The 16925-nt window shown below is 31.5% G+C and overlaps 4 protein-coding genes across 5 annotated transcripts; 2 read left to right on the forward strand and 2 right to left on the reverse strand.

The window, feature by feature from the left end:
- Positions 1-5982: 5982 nt before the first annotated feature.
- LOC116352529 (trafficking protein particle complex subunit 2-like protein) lies at positions 5983-7706 on the reverse strand. The gene is made up of 5 exons (XM_031785195.1): positions 7542-7706; positions 7293-7465; positions 7070-7157; positions 6894-6973; positions 5983-6308 (listed from the first exon to the last, which is right to left on the reverse strand). Exons 1-5 carry the CDS (start codon positions 7572-7574, stop codon positions 6263-6265), a joined length of 420 nt encoding a protein of 139 aa, XP_031641055.1. The 5' UTR covers positions 7575-7706; the 3' UTR covers positions 5983-6262.
- Positions 7707-7874: 168 nt separating this feature from the next.
- Positions 7875-9377, forward strand: LOC116352605 (von Hippel-Lindau tumor suppressor homolog). The gene is made up of 3 exons (XM_031785329.1): positions 7875-7925; positions 8015-8447; positions 9115-9377. Exons 2-3 carry the CDS (start codon positions 8092-8094, stop codon positions 9299-9301), a joined length of 543 nt encoding a protein of 180 aa, XP_031641189.1. The 5' UTR covers positions 7875-7925; positions 8015-8091; the 3' UTR covers positions 9302-9377.
- A 281-nt stretch (positions 9378-9658) lies between these two features.
- On the reverse strand, positions 9659-13829 carry LOC116336564 (zinc finger protein 90-like). Of its 2 annotated transcripts, none has more exons than XM_031760473.1 (9): positions 13565-13829; positions 12761-12991; positions 12443-12682; positions 12164-12266; positions 12008-12091; positions 11571-11670; positions 11058-11180; positions 10817-10971; positions 9659-10740 (listed from the first exon to the last, which is right to left on the reverse strand). In XM_031760473.1, the coding sequence occupies exons 1-9, from the start codon at positions 13571-13573 to the stop codon at positions 10577-10579; spliced, it is 1209 nt and encodes a 402-aa protein (XP_031616333.1). In that variant the 5' UTR covers positions 13574-13829; the 3' UTR covers positions 9659-10576. The 2 variants fall into 2 exon arrangements, with proteins under 2 accessions (XP_031616333.1, XP_031616335.1); XM_031760475.1 differs by lacking the exon at positions 13565-13829 and adding an exon at positions 13130-13246.
- Positions 13830-14213: 384 nt separating this feature from the next.
- On the forward strand, positions 14214-15282 carry LOC116352490 (protein FAM136A). The gene is made up of 4 exons (XM_031785137.1): positions 14214-14453; positions 14580-14625; positions 14730-14848; positions 14946-15282. The coding sequence occupies exons 1-4, from the start codon at positions 14358-14360 to the stop codon at positions 15132-15134; spliced, it is 450 nt and encodes a 149-aa protein (XP_031640997.1). The 5' UTR covers positions 14214-14357; the 3' UTR covers positions 15135-15282.
- Positions 15283-16925: the final 1643 nt, after the last annotated feature.

A 16925-nucleotide genomic window follows, 5' to 3' on the forward strand; every position in this document is an offset into this window, starting at 1 on the left:
AATTTGGATTTGGTGCGCTTTTGAATTTATTTCAATTTTAATAGGTTTCAAAACCGGAAATTAATTCAATTTTCGAGGACTCGTGCAAAGCGTAGCATGTATCAATCATTCAAAATTGGCCATAATGGCCAATCAGACGGACGAAATGTGAATACACATTGGACTGATATAATGCACTTTTAAATTTCGGTAAATCATATTTGATTTGGAATTATTATGTTTTTAATGAATAATTTTTTTTTGCTTAATTATTGATGAATACATAAATCTACTCTCGAACTGCGTGAATTGGTACCAAATCTTCGTAATTCGGTTTCAGTTCTCACAGTTCAATGAATTCAATTTTGAACGTAAAATAAATGAAAATAAATTTAAATATTTTTGGTCAGCATCGGTGGGCAACAGTATCACCAAATCTGTCAGAATCTTTTTCGAAGCGACATCACGTGTGCTCCTCTGTATTAGTGCGTTCGTTCGCTAGAGCCGTGTCATTTCGATGAGGTCGCTTTCAAAAACTTTCTAACATCAAATACACAGGCTTAAATGCAATAATGTTGCCCATCGGTCAGCCTACACAAACATCAGGTCATATGTTCACAGAGTTTCAAAATGCCTTTTAACCTAGCTTTCACTTAAAGTGTGATTATGACGGTATCCAGAAAAAAACCGTTATAAAATGCTTGAAATTCTCAATAAACGGTTAAAATTAATAAAATACAGTAATTTTAAAATCAATTTCCTGACCTCTGATCGAATTATTTTCAGTCGGGATTTAATCAATGCGGATCATATGTGTTGTGGTGCATAACGTTTTCTCTTTTCTGATATTTTTCAATGATTTTAAATTCGATGCAAAAGATTCAATGGAAACTACAATACGTTAATATTTTTAACGTAGAAAAATATTCACACCGTGTAATTTACACGTGATATGCATTTGTTGCGAATTTCAGCCACAATTTATCATTTTTAAAGCTTTTACCAATATTTCAACTGGATCTGATGTGAGTTGTTGTTGTTTTTGTCCATGATTAAAAAATACGAATGGATTGTTTTTAATTAACAACGCTTCAGTAAAGCACCATGTGGTGGTGTGATATTTTTTCAACTTTAATTGCGTATTTTTGTTTGAATTTAAGCCGAAAAACACGTAAACTGTATAAACGACAATTTGTTATTTCGATTGCTTTTTTTTTAGATGAATGTTGAAATATTAATACCAGCAGCCATCGAAAAAATGCACCATGAATTTTCAATCGAATTTAAAAGTCAAGTTTGTAAAGATTTGTGATCAATTTAGCCGTATTATATTATTGTGTTATAGCGACCAAAATTCGGGAATGCTTCTAGCGCAACGCTTTTCATTGTCATCAATAATTTATATCGACAACATTTTGCTGATTAAAATGGTTGAATTTTTAATGCAATTTTTAATAATAATAATAATAATGAATGCGTATTCTGTAATAATATCAACGAAGAAGAATTTTGTAATAGAGAGAAATTTTAGTTTTGCAGCAGGTGATGATATTTATATTGAATTAACATGTTGCATGCTAAGGCTGTCTAAAGAAATATACACCTATGGACATAAACTAAAGCTCTTTCACTGCGGGGTTTTAAGTGGTTGTTTTTCTATTAGCGACAGCTTTGTAAAATTTACATCGTCATTACTATTTTAAAGCTTCAAATTGTACTAAATTTTCAGTCTTCAACGTTGTATTTGACATTCCCAAGAATATTGGAAAGTGGATTCATTGATATTCATTTAAATGGAATTCCATTATTACTATTTGTTAATATACAGTGTGTCGATTTGTGTAATTCAAAAAGGTCAATGACATATTTTCGTTGAATCCATATTAAAAAGACATCAATTTAAATGTATTTTATTAATTTCAATCGATTGATTTGCGTTGAATTTCTTTCCTCGTTCTTTGAACATAACACCTCTCTCTTCCACTCTCTCCGCCTTCCAATTTCTCCGATATGTAATTTCATAATCACAAAAATGGCAATAATATGCTTGAAAGCATTTGCTCCAAACTTGGTTTCACAATCAAATATGGCACGTACTATTCCAACCCCGTTTCTTGTTCATTTGCCAAGTTCATTGGTTCAGTGTATATAATACGCACCAATCTTGAATTTAATTCAATATTTAATAAACGCTTTTATTAGACATTTTATTTGATTTCTGTCGTAGTAGACAGCATATCCAGCACTATCTTTCTTTCTTTCTTCCGAACTTTTGAACTATTCAAGCTGTTTAACACAGCTGGACTTTTGCAGTGAATTTTATCGAGGCAACTCGTTGTCATTATACTTTTCTTTGTCGTCTTTATGGTTTTTTTTTTCTCATCTATTTATCTTCCAATTTTGACTCGTTGGAATTTTCTTCGTTATCATCACCAAAAGAATGGCCGAACACAAAGAACTACTTGGCATTTTAATTACGACAAAATATGATTTTCTTTTACGTTAACTTTTTCATATGCAATTTCCGAAATAAATTACTCGAAAGGAGTTTCAGTTTGTATTGTAATGATGGCCATCATCTTTTACAGTAGAAGAGGGCTGGAAATAATCCGGTTACACGATTCCTTTTGCTACGGCTGAAAAATAATTGACTTTCAACACTTTTTCCTATGGTTGCATTTTAATGTTGAGCTATAATAAGTCAACGTAATTGGTGTCATAAAAGGTTAAATCCTTTGACTTGACATAACTTTTTTGTTGTTGAATATAAACTCAAACAGTTCGGTATTCAAACAACAGTATGATTGATTCAAAAGATCCCGTTGGAAATACTTGTTAGATTTATAGTTAGATATTTCAACAAATTTCAACAAAGTGGAATTTAAAAGTCGCTTTTTTTCGAAAGAGAGAGAGAGAGAGAAAAAAATGATTCGACTTTACGAAAGTTGGCAACCAGAGAGAATGAACTTTGTCTGTTGAAAAGTCGTCTTTTCTTCGAAACAGTTGTATCTGCCTTATCTGGTGTGTGTTGTATGAATGTAGTAAAAAGTAAAAAAAAGGAATGGCGCAAAATGGCATAAAGCGAACGCTTTTCGTACATGAACTTAATGCTGAGTTAGATGTTATGTACACTGTACCGATGAATATAAGTAAGTAAAGCTTCGAACTTTGCAATGTTTATCATTTCGTTTTGTGTTTGAATATATAAGCCAAACATAATACAATTGCTTTATAGTTAAAATGAGCGTTGATGATTTTCCATATATTCAGTCATATGCACACACTCACACAGACACATTCATAACGATAACGATATCGTTTAGTCTTTATTTTCGGTGGGTGGCTGTGTGCGATTTTTTCTTCATTTTCTTTTGCGGTTGAATGGGTTGTGTAGTTTATCTGTTGCTAGATAATAATAATGTACTTTTCTTCTTACCATTTTGGCGCATTTTATGTTACAAAAATAATCATAGCAACAAAATGAATATCTTGTGTGACGTTTGTAATTTGATTTTAATGCCGTTTAAGATCTTCCATATCATGTTTATATTCTTGTTGAGGAAAGTGTGTTTTCTTTTAATTTCATGCGAAACAAAAATGTGTGTCGCCCTCATTTTGGATGTGAGACAACAAAGGATTTCTATGTATTTTCTATACAACATTTTTTTAAAACATTGAGCTCCTTCAATTTTTTTTTCTTATGTGCGTTTGCACAAGAACAATAGAGAGAGAGAGAGAGAAATTCGAAGTGGATGAATTGGGAGGAGGCCACGAAATTGCACAAATTAGCAATGAATGTGGTTAAACGAAGCAAATGCGTTGCGGTAAACCTAAATAATTTATATCCACGAGTAAAACCGTTTAAAAACGGTAGCGATTATATGCGCTAAAGGTGCTGGCCAAACATATTTGAAAGTCAGCGCATTAAAGCTGGAAAGCTTATACGATCAAGGCTCATCAATGTTTTCCATAACGGATAATTTCCAAATGTTTGCTTATGCTTTATTTTATTTATACTTTTGATTTTGGAATACAACGGGCTACTTTTTTTTTGCTGTTGTCCGTTATTTGGAGAGCACTTGTCTCGACTTCGTTTGCTCATTGAAAAGGAAAAGAAATTAAATTACGGTTAATTCTTTAATTTGATGTTGGGTCATCAAGCAGACATTCTTTTTTGTGTTCGAAGTTTTATGATGATGGCGAAACCCCACGTGCGATGGGAATTTGCGTGAATATTCAATTTCTTCAGAAAATTGTGATTAATTACAGCACGGTACGGTTTTCTCTCTCTTGCTCTCTTCGTTCTAATTTTTTTTTTGTTTCAGTTCATGTTCTTGTTCTTATTTCATTTCGATAAATGATTTCGATTTCAACTTTGTTCGATGTAATTCATTTCGTCCATGATGGATTATTTAGCAAACAAACATATTTTGGGTTTTGTGTTTGGCCCGAATTTTTTTATATGAAAATTAATGATGATATATTTGCAAACCGCACTCGTTTTTCTATATTTTTCGATATGTTTTGTTTTCTCTTCGCCATTCCGATTCCATTCCATTGTGTGCTGTTGTTTGATTTGGGACCATACGAAGGTGAGACAAACAAAAGTCGAAAAAATAAAAATCAAATACACGAAGCAAAAACTAATTCACACACCGATTTTATTAAATATGAATTTTGACAAAGAAAACAAGAAAACGAACGAAAAATTGTTTATCGAAATGAAGCATTCTCATCATCGACGATAATAATGATTTGTTTCGGCTGGTTGTCGTATAATGAATCCCCATGGTGCATAGTGTTCTTCCTCATTGTTTGCGCCGCGAAACACTTGAATTTGTACTCGATTCGTGCGTTTCGGTGCCATTGGTATTGTACCTGCCAAATAAACAACAAACCAGTGTTATCAACAAACAATAAATCACATCAATTACTTGTACAAGCAAAAAATGACAAATTCAAGTCAATTCTTGACACAAACTCACACACACAAACACACAAACACGCGTTTCCAAGAATCGAAGTTGAAACATGAAAACCTCTCAATATGATTGCGAAATTCTTGAGCGAAAAAAAACGATTATCTCCTTATCCGAATATATACAGTGTATACGCACATAAGCACATGGAGAAAAAAGCCAAGTTCCTCGAGGGAAAATGCCATTGTTGCTTTAAGTGTTCACAAACTGCTCGTGTTTTGTACTTCACATCTCATGATGTTCAAGTGCTGCTGAACCACGTCAAATCAAAATATAAATTTTATACATATATAACATTTTGTAAAAAAGATGAATGAATGTTTGTGATTTGAATAAATACGTGTTTTTTCTCTCGAAATCTCCTTTACATACGCAAGAAATCGCAATTTAAGTAATATTCACATGATGATTTAATGCACGTCATCCACCTGACTGCCGCGACATCAATCTAGTAAACATTTGACATAATACACACAATACCAACCATATCGTACTCGTTCCCGCTCTGAAAGATGTTTCATGCGTGGATCGGCCGCGATTATTAACACGTGCACACTTAGCATCAATAAGAAATTCTAATCCAAGAAAAAAAAAACGAAAATAACGAATTTGTTGCAAAATAATGTTTACACAACACAATTTTTTTACACTGACAATGACTGATAACTTGTTTGTTTACCATCAGCAACTTGGAAGCCATCGCTCACAGACACACCTTTTTCGTTTATTCACCGAAAACGAGGGAAAAAAAAGTTCAAAATTATGCGCGAAGAACTTCAAAGTGTTGTTGAGAGTTTTTGCACCGAAATGATGCCGATGGAAATTATGAATGAATCTTTTATAGAAACCACCCAACACCAAGTGACAGTCTTCGTCAATTCAATCGAGCGATGTAAATTGGAGAAAGAGAAAGAAACAAATTTATGGATATAAATTTGTAATTTCACGCCAATTTGCATTTTACTAACGCTTACCACTCTTTCGTTCACTTGCATAACAACAAATTGAAATGATACAAATTGAATTGTTTTCTACTATTTTCTTTTGAATACAGTTCTTTTCTTCACATTGTTTATTATAAATTACAATTTTCGTTTATAATGGAAATGTTTCGTAAAATATAGTTAATCTTAAATTTAACAACTTGTTGACGCATGGTTGAGTTCAATTCAATGTGAGATTTGTTGCCGATTTTCTACCTCAATTTTTATTTTGTTTTATTGTAGTGTACTTTTCATGAAATAAATCACATCTGAATTCGATTATTTCGACCATTCATCTCGTACGGTGATGTCAATTCACGATTACACTGTGCCAGTCATTATTTGACGAACTAGTTTATCAAAGTTGCTAAAAATAACAAAAAAAAGGTATTAAATTTTATTAAAATGAAAATTGAAAAATAAGTGGAAAGTTTCTCTCTCGGAGTTTGTTCAATGTTGAGAAAATAAAATGTTTGAGTGAATGTCGTCAAATCGAATCAAATATTCTCAGAGAGGTTTTTAAAGTGGTTACATTTAGAGTTGAAAATACACCTGCCATTCTCAACCAAAAGTTTAGACGGAATACATAATAATATATTCGAGACGTTAGTCGTCGAATCTAGATTTAGAAATGTAATTTAAAATTTGTAAAAACATTTTTTTTTTCATACACAGTGTTTCAAACATTATGGAAAAATTATTGATAATTTTGTTTCATGTGGGATGGAGTTTACAATAGACACACGTAAAAATTAATTTCTCCGAAATCAACACATTGTTCGAAATGCCTGTATATTTTAGTTTTTGTTTTCAACTTTTTCCATTCAAACATTTCGTAGAGATAAATAAACAACACCATGAGACAACATTTAAAAATTGCGGATTTTTTTTTTCTGAGAAAAATCGCAGATTGGATTCCAAAACTATGCAAATCGATTCTATTGTTGGTTACCTTGATGTCAATGGTTCGCCGGGCACGTAAAATGGATTACACACAGCATCTGTGTACAATGAATGTAAATTACGAAACATCTATTTGAATTGAAAAAAAGAAAATAAATTGAAATGTATTTGCAATTGGTTCAATTCATTGTTGATCAACACTTTTATTGAATTAGTTTCCATTACCGTTCGAACGTCATTTTCCCGCAATGCCGTATTGCTAGAATCAACCACAATGATGAATTTAATTTTGCTATTTGTCACATATCCATAGCTGCTCTCAATCAAATCAATTGGTAAAATAGAAGCGGCCACAACAAACAATCAACAACCAAGAAAGAGACAAGATGTGAGACATTTTAATGCTTTGACACACACTTCGGGTATATAAAATGTCAATGATGCTTACATTTTGTGATATTCCGTTGCATATAAGAGGCCAATATACAAATCTCTTGAATCTTGTGATGGTGTTTGGCCGACCGAGCATTTTTCTTCAACTACATCTAATGCGGCATGAACACGATACTGCAATTCAAGCTCCTTGTCCAAATCGGATGTGGCGATATACTGTGGCGAATTCTGATGTAAAACAAAAACTATTTATATACAAAATACATTTTTATCAATAATTTTTTGTTTCATGTATAAAACTCACATCTTTGCCGATAATTGCGATGCACACAGCCATTCTAGGTTTTGTTTAAATCGCTCAAAACAAGAGTTGTAGCACGTAAACAGAGATCGAAATTTTGTTTCTTATCGTTTTTGACACATACGCCTCTCTCTGTCGCTCTATGTGTATACGTGCGAACTGTCAGCGCTCCACCGATGAACTGTCAATGTCAAATATCTGGTTTTGAATGAAAAAAAAATCAAAATAAATACCAAATGAATCTATTCACTCACACACAAAAAAACAAAGAGCATCGATTTTTAAATGAATTTTATTTTAAAAGAAATGTTTTAAATTGTGTCTGTCATATGGCCATTTGATGAATTTTTCAACGAATAAAATATTGCAAATTAATTTGATAAAAGGGTAAGAGTGAAGCTTTCTTGTTTAATTCATTCTATGTTGGTTACTTTTCCTCTCAATTTTTTTTTTGTTTTTATTTATGTTGATTTCAGTTTCTATCAAGTGAAATTTGAACGACAGTCAGGTTGGCCATTTCATTGAGGTCACAAGGAAAAATTGGCGAAATAACATGATGCCAGCCATATATGATGACACACTTCGCTCCAAAGAGTCAAATGAACCAGCAAAATTAATCGCATTCAATCGAACGGGACGTCCGGTAGATATTTTATGGATAAATTATGCAGCCAAATTGGTTTTATACCGACTACTAGGTAAAGACGATCAAACTGAAATGGATACATTTAAAACGCATCCGTGGATATTTCGTGATTGTTATACGGGACTATTGATGCATGTGAATCACAAAGAAGTATTTTGGCCAGAAGCGTCTACTGACAAACGACCCATTCAACATGTATACATTCATTATCCGGTACAAAGTCTTAAAACAATTTCATCGTGGGCAATCATTACGAAAGCTAGGTAACGATTTTACTCAATTTAAAGATGAAAATGACTTAGTTTCACCCACGTCTACCGTGGAAATAGGATGAAATTCAGGTGATATTAAACTGTGAGCCACACCTGAATTGAATCCATTTTTTTACGATAGGATATTTTTGAATCCATTTTATGGGTCTATTTTATTGAACTTAATTCATACACACAAAATAATAACTTTTCAAAACTAGATGGCGGTTTGTTTAGAACTTGTAATCAGATGATTCGACGTTTAATTTAAAAAAAAATCGTTTAGTTCGCAAAATCATAAATGTCAAGTTCTCATACCGAACAAGTATACACAGAGAGAGAAAATTTGGTATTTTTAATTCAATTTTGGTAGATTTAATATCAACCAACAACGAATTAAATTTACCATTTTTGACATCTCTGATGCATATTTTTCAAAAGAATTGAATAAGTTTTACCAATTGCTTCATTACATTCACCAAATTCATGGGCTAACGTCATCTGTGGTTTCGAAAAGTTCTTTTGTTTGTAGTTAAATTTCTAACTAATCTTTTTTCTCCTTTTTTGCCTTTCGTCACCATTGGAAATGAATGAAACTACAAACATATTTGGCGCCAATTTTGATTGTAAACATGTGATAACGGATAATTTTTAACAATTTTTTCCGGTGATTCTATAGAAATCTTAATGAAATCTCACAAATGGAAATACCACAAACATTACGCAATGATTTAGGAACACTTTATCGACAATTCTATAATCATCATGTTACTTTAGCACAGCGAAGAATGGAACAACGTCGAAATCTACAACGGCGACAGCAACAACAACAACAGCTGCAACTGCAGCAGCATCGAAACCAATGAATGTGATTTGAAAATGTGTGGAAGATCTTTATTTGATTTGATAAATCGAATTTATATTTATATGTGTATAAGTTTTTATTTTTTTTTATGGAATTTTTTTCCGTTGGATTGCAAATTTTGCAAAAATCCTAGAATTAGCACAAATAAAGCATTTTATTTTATTGTTGAAAACTGAAATTATTTTCATACTTAAATTGATTGAATTGTGATTGAAATAAAATCAGAAAATTGAAATTTGAAAAAAAAAACAGCCAACCCAACAAGACTTAGAAAAAAAAACAAAGTATTATAAAATGAATATTGATTTAAATCTAAAGAGAAAAATACAAATTGAATAATTTCGTATATTAAATCACCTTTATTTTTTATTGGCTTATTTGCTTTTTTTTCTGTTTAAATCTATCGTAATTTTTCTCCTGGTAATTCGATATTGTTAATCTTAAACTTTACAATTATTTTATTGATAACACTCAATATTTTATTCCATGTGTTTTTCTATAAAAGCATCTATCATTACTCCTTTCAACGATCTATCGTAGAAATCGTGATAAAATAATCACATATTTTTTTGTCATCTTACATATACAAAATGGCTTAATTTGTAAGTATATAATCATTATATTTACAAGGTGGGGATGAAAGGGGGAGGCGGTTGGCCGATTAATTTTTTTGTTCAAAGAAGAAAATGTACCGAACGCGCAAATAAAAATGCCTCATTTGGAAGTGAGTGTAATTTGGTTCGAGGTGATAGTGCTATTCGTGCCAATGTAAACTAATTCATGCCACACCTTGTATATCACCGTTCTCTTAATTTCATTTTGATTTTCGATTTTCAATGTTCAAGTATCATTTAAAACACATACGTTATGGTAATGGAGTTCATATTTTTCATTCGATATATTTACGACACTTGATTTTTTTAAAATATTATTTGTCTTGCAATATCCAATCGATTTGAATCGAAATGATTGCGTACATCCCATCAGCTCATTCATCAATAATTTGAGCTGCCTACCAATGAAATATCGCTTTGTTATAATTGGATTTTCATAATATGGGATGATGGTATTGGGAATTAACACACGAATGTATTGATATACATGTATATCTATATTGTTTTACTGCGGATGGCTTAACCTTATAAAATACACCACAAATTCAAACTCAATTGAATTGCATGTTTACGCTTTTTTTTGTTCGGGCACACTTTGTTGCTTTCGTGCCTTTTGTCTTGCGACCAAAAGTCGATAGGGTCATTGATGAATTAGCGTATTTTCACATGTGATATGTGTGACGCGGATATTTAATCACTTTTAAATTACTGGCTGGCATTGCAATGGTGGCCAAACCGGTTACATTCGATATGGTTGTTAATGAAGTTGCCGACACATTTGGGTTCATGTTGGACATTGCATTCGATGTCACCGTATTTCCTACAACTGAAAATGGAAAATGCATTTTTCTTTCATTGCTGTAGAATGACATCATTGAAAGAAATAGAACGATAATATTCACCTGTCGATCGTGTGCCAGCCACATTTATTGACGGTGTCATCGATGTAGGTGTCATTGCAGCGGTTACCACAATAATTGATGCAATTTGATTTGAACTTAGTGACGACGATGTTGATCGACCAACTATTTCTTTTGGATCGGTTAAAGTTGAATCACTGTACGGGAAAAAACACACACACATGTAGATGTATCGATCGATATAAACAATGAAAAATTCATGTATAGTACTAGAGCGACTTACGTGAGTTTGTCCAATACTTCATCATAATTATAGTTGTCGGGATTGTTTTTGCAATTTTCCAAGTGTTCGTCGTAGATTGTTATTGTATCGAATAAAATTTTGCATTTCGCGCACAAATATGCACTGATTGAGAACAGTTAAAATGCCAATATTCAAGTTCCATTTCGACGACAATAATTTGATCGATGATATGATTCGTGTGAGATCGATTTTAATTCGAAGAAATGTCATTCCCAATAACGTGGAACGTATTTTTTTTTTAATGTTCAAGGATATTGATTTTATTTTGTTAAATTTATTATAGACGTAGCATTGTGTTAACAAAAAGAACGGAGAAAAATAAAATTAAGGAATGTAGGTGAAATGTAAATATTTTATGTTTTTTTTTGTCATAGAAACACATAAAAGTTTATATAGGATTCGTGAGGAAATGCCGTTTAACTGATTGAGTAAAAATAATAAAATTTTATGTTTTCTGTGTTTGTGTATGTGTTTTTTTAAATTTCCACTTACACCGATTGCTTTGACTTTGCATGCACCGGCATATGCTTTTTCATATTTGCATATTGAGCGTAAGCCTTCTTGCATATCGGGCACGAATACGGCCGTTCACCTTTGAAAAAAGAAGAAAATTATTAAAATAATTATTATTGTAATTGTATAAAAAAAAAATTCTTGTAAAATTATATAAAAAGTTCAATATCATAAAAAAAAACAAAAAAATGACAACAATTTGTGAAAGCATTTGGTCAACCCAAACTTTCTGATGCACAAAAAGTTCGATCTCTTCATTGAAGAGTCTTCAACAAATAATTGCGAAACATCGAAATGGTCAACACAAGAGTTTGTCAAGTTTCGCACAACAATTTGAAGCACATACCCCAATTTACATAGTTTGCCTTCGGCTTTAATTTTAACTTTGAGATATTTGCGTCAAAAATGGAAATTACCTGTATGCACCATTTCGTGTTTTTTTAAATTGGCGCGCTGTGTGAATTGTTTCGGACACAGCTTGCATTGGAACGGTTTTTCATCTGAAAATAAAGAAGAAAAAAACACACTGATTTTTTTACTGTCCAGATTCAGACTACAAAAGATATACTCACTGGTGTGAATGACTTGATGTTTTACAAGATTGGCCGCTTGTGAGAAGGATTTATTACAAATCTTACATGAATGTGGCTTTTCGCCGGAATGAACATACATATGCTAAAATGAGAGCAATCGAATGTAAAAATAAAAATTCGGAAATTGACCAGAGACTGTTCCTATGTGCTCTTCTCCTCGCCAATCACACTCTTGGATGACCAGAGGAATGGTCCTTGAGTTTGACACATTTGATACCGTCATTTATGAAATCATATTGTATTGACAATAATATTTACCCGATGCAAATTAGCTTGTTGTGTAAATGATTTTTCGCAAATATAGCATTTGTAATTCCGTTCGCCGGTATGACATTTTTTATGTTTCCACCAGCTGCTGTGTTTGCTGAATGTTTTCATACAGATGCCGCATTCATAAACTTTTTCGTTCGTTGCAGCTGATGTGACCGACGTTGTGTTATTTGTCTGGGTATGATGAACCATCCGATGAGCGGTCAATTGCTCTTCATTGTTGAAATACTATGCAAAGCCAAGCACATTTTTTTTAAAATTAAATTTGAAATTAAAAAAAAAAAATTTGAAATGTTTTCCAATTACCTTTTGGCAATCCATACATTGCACTTGACACATTGGTTCTGTTTTAAATGATTCGATTAAATTGTTTCCATAGGATTGCATGGTACCGATCAAGACGCCATGCAAATGGTTATGGCCATGGTTATGTGTGGTGGAATGCGTATGATTGTGACGGATATTGTTCAGTCCCACCGATGGTTTGGTGTCAGTACAAACTTCCGTTTGATCAAACTGCATGTCATCTGCACTCATCTGAGAGATAACAAAAAAAAATTAAATAACTTTTTTTTTCATTTTTTTACTCAAAAGAAAAAAAATATTTAATCGCATAAAATAAAACTGAATTATAATTTTAAAATTGCGAGAATCAACACGCATTTTAAAGTATACCATATCTAATGTGTGGAGTGAATATATATATATCTATCTATACATATATAATTATGTCTGCTGAATCATGGCATATAAACTTAATTCAAACGGTTTGCAAATATTTACTTTTTTGGCCTGTAAATGACCGCCATATTCGCTACACACGGTATGAGTTTCATTTGTGCGCGAAAGATCGACGAAAAAAATGTGCACGAATTTCAAGAAAAATTGCACTTTTCACTGGTTCTTATCGAACGACGTTCCATTGGTATTTCAATGGTCAAACTTGATTAATACAAATGATCGTACCGCATCAACACAAAATCACCGCATCAGGATTCCATCAAATCAACTTTTTTTGTTTACTATCGTATATATTCCGATTCCCCATATTTATTAACACTCACAAAAAAAAATCAATTTTAAAATTAAAATTAATTCCAAAATACTTACATAAATCATGATTTGTTATCGATTAAATTCCTTTATCCTTCGATTTTTTTTGTCGTTGGTTTACATACACAAAAAAGAGTGGTTAGTACAGTATATGAAAGACAAAAAGGCGACCAAGCATTTTGACAGGTGAAGTATAGATTGAAATGTTCGTGTTGAATATAGAGAGCGAGCGAAAAAAAAAATGTTGTATGAAGAACGACGAAAATCCTATTTAAAATATCTAAAAGTGCATACAGACTGTGTATTTTGAACCGGATTAATAAAAAACACCATGCGAACGCACAAACACATACACATGCACACACATATACATACACAAGCAAACAATCGCACATACAACTGTCGAATCGGCAATGCTGACAACATACTAATAAAACTGGTCCGATTTATGACCGGTTCACAATGGTACAAACAACAGTACACACCACCGAATTCTTTGAAATTGATTTTTTTAACCAAAATTTTTTTTTTATTCAATTATCACTAAAAATTCTTTCACATTTCTCATTAGCTATTTATAATAATAATAAAAAACAAACAAATAAAAATGATTTGAATGAACGTTTGTTTGTGTTTGTTTTGAAGTACAGTAGTAAACTGTATTCAGTATTTTTTTTTGTCAAATCTGAAGTAAAATGTCAAAAATTCAAGCATGGTGTTTCATCAATCAAAAGTCATACACAAGTGAATGATTATAAGTGAATGAAAAGTTTTCCGTGAACACTTTTGAAGCCGGTAAATTGAAATTTGACATTGAAATAATTTAAAGAGCAATAAATTGGCCATAAAAATGAGTTTAACCATTGATCAACAACGCCAAAGAGTGGAACAAGAAATGACCCGGATGGTCGACGATTTGGATCGTTCCACATTACGAAAAATGCAGGTACAGTGATAAGACCGAAACGGCAGTTCCATTGGAATTGCCAATGGTCATAACTGATACATGGTAAGATGTAATGTTGATTTTTATTTTTCAATCATTTTTGTTTTATTTTCATTTTTTATGCAGGCTGAAATGCATTTATGTGCGGCTAAATGTTGTGAAGATAAAAATGGTAGCATTGAGGGGCAAATCACTTAAAAATTACTTATTAATTATTATTGATTGTTTTACGATTATTTTAAATTTTATTCTTTTCTTTTGTGATTCTCCCCTTAGGTAGCATTGACTCAGTACAAGGATGCATTGAACGATGTTCGGCACCAGTGAATCGGGCACAACAATACGTACAAAAAGAATTAGGTGATTATCAAGGACGACTACAGCGCTGCGTCATGGTAAAATATTTATTTACGAAATTTATTTTCAACATTGAGATGGATGAATCATTAAGAAAACTTTGTTTTTGTTTTTTTAAATGTTTCGTTGAAATAGCAATGCAATGATGACATCAAATTAGAAATGCCACCAAATCCAAATGAAGATGAAATCTCCAAATATACAAACAAATTTGAACGATGCGCCGTTCAATGTGTGGACAAAAATATCGAATTACTACCAAAACTATTCAAAACAATTAAAACGGTTTTAGCCAAAGGACCACCGCAAACACAAGAATACTAGAAAAAAAAGACTACATTCATTGTCCATTACAATTTAGAATTGAGGCAAATACTGTATAACAAATAGAATTTAAATTGATAGATGCTTTATAAATACATTTTCAGATGTATGACACTGTTTACAAAATAAAAATGAACAATATACTTAATATTTTTCGTATTTTCGATGAAAAACAATGAATTTTCTTGTATTGCATCACTTTGAATAATTTCAATTATTTTCAAATCGTCATGGTTTCAGGTATGATGGTTTGAGTGATTATATTTTCCGTTTTACGACCTCTTTGTCTACGGCTTTGTTTCTTATTCTTCTCAAAGGGTTTTCTTTTTCAATCAAGTAAAGTAACGGTATGTTAGGTTCATAGTTTGGCTAAGTATTATTCAGAAATTTGTACTTGTGGTCTTGATCAGATAACCGTCAATCGTCTAACCATTGACATATATGCTTAATTTACAATGGAGTTTACAACGAAATGTTTACGATTCTCTGATAGATATTTAAACTGTAATGATTTTATTTCATTTTCCCAACAGAGCTGTCCACAAACATTAATTTCTCATATTTACATTTTATTCGTTCGTCGAAAATGCAATGCTCGTTTACCTGAAAAATTAAAGTGGGAGACACAATAGGTATTACGTTAAAAATGGCACAAATTCCAATATATGTACATATATACACAAAAAACATCGATTACATTTTGATCGCATATTCTACCCAAGACACCCGAAAACACATTAAACACTTCTTTATTTCTGCGCTTAAACTTGGTGAGTATTAAAGAAAAATTACACATTTTAAACTAATCTTTTGTAAATTTAAACACGACAAAAAGATTTCATTTTTTATCCGGTCGCAAATTTAAAACAAAAATTGGAATTTAAATATTCGTTTTGAAGGCAAATCTAATAGGTTTTTTGCACTCAAGAATAAAGTTCAATAAAAGTGTTTTTAGCAGTATCAAAAAGTGATGAAATATGTCTTAAAAAATTTGAAATAAGTATTTCTCCGACATTTTCGAAATAAAAACTTGAGTGTTGTTAGTTCTTCATCGGTTGGTGATGTCATTGATGGAATGTTATGGCCAAAATTTAACATATATGTTTTTAAAATGTATTCTACCTAACGACAAATAGCATCGGAATAATAACGATGTATAAGATTGGAAAGACGTGAACATGAATATTAGAATGTAAACGTTGTTTGATTATTGATGATTTAAAATTCGGCAAGTTTGTTTGATTTCTTTCGTTTAGTTCTTCTGATTTCGTGTTTAAATATGATTTTAAAGAATTCAACGGAAATCGATATGAAAATTAATTTACATTAAACAAAATAACAAGTATCGATTATGATTAATTTGAATCGGTGTTAACATCACATAATATGATCAAACACACACACAATGCAAACAATTTATTAATAACGCATTGATTTTAAAATTAAATCAAACAAATATTTTCTTGTTGTTCAAATAGAAATGATTAATCATATTTGAACCGCTTAGAATAAAAGTAGATAATGGTAGAAAGTTAAAAAAAATCTCAATCATAAAGTGCTATGAAAATAATACTCAATCAAGAAAAAAAGTGAAAATAAAAATCGATCATAAATTGTGTTTGCTTTTTATTTTCACTCATTTTATGATTGACTTTTATTTTCACTTTTTCTCTTGATTGAGTATTATTTTTACTCATTTTATGATCGAATTTTTCCAAATGAGTGAGATTATAATGAAAATATAATTTATGATCGACTTTTATTTTCACTTTTTCCCTTGATTGAGTATTA

This window comes from Contarinia nasturtii, unplaced genomic scaffold (genome assembly GCF_009176525.2).
Source record: "Contarinia nasturtii isolate CC-2019 unplaced genomic scaffold, AAFC_CNas_1.1 Cnas_scaffold_187, whole genome shotgun sequence".
Classification (NCBI taxonomy): Eukaryota; Metazoa; Arthropoda; class Insecta; order Diptera; family Cecidomyiidae; genus Contarinia; species Contarinia nasturtii.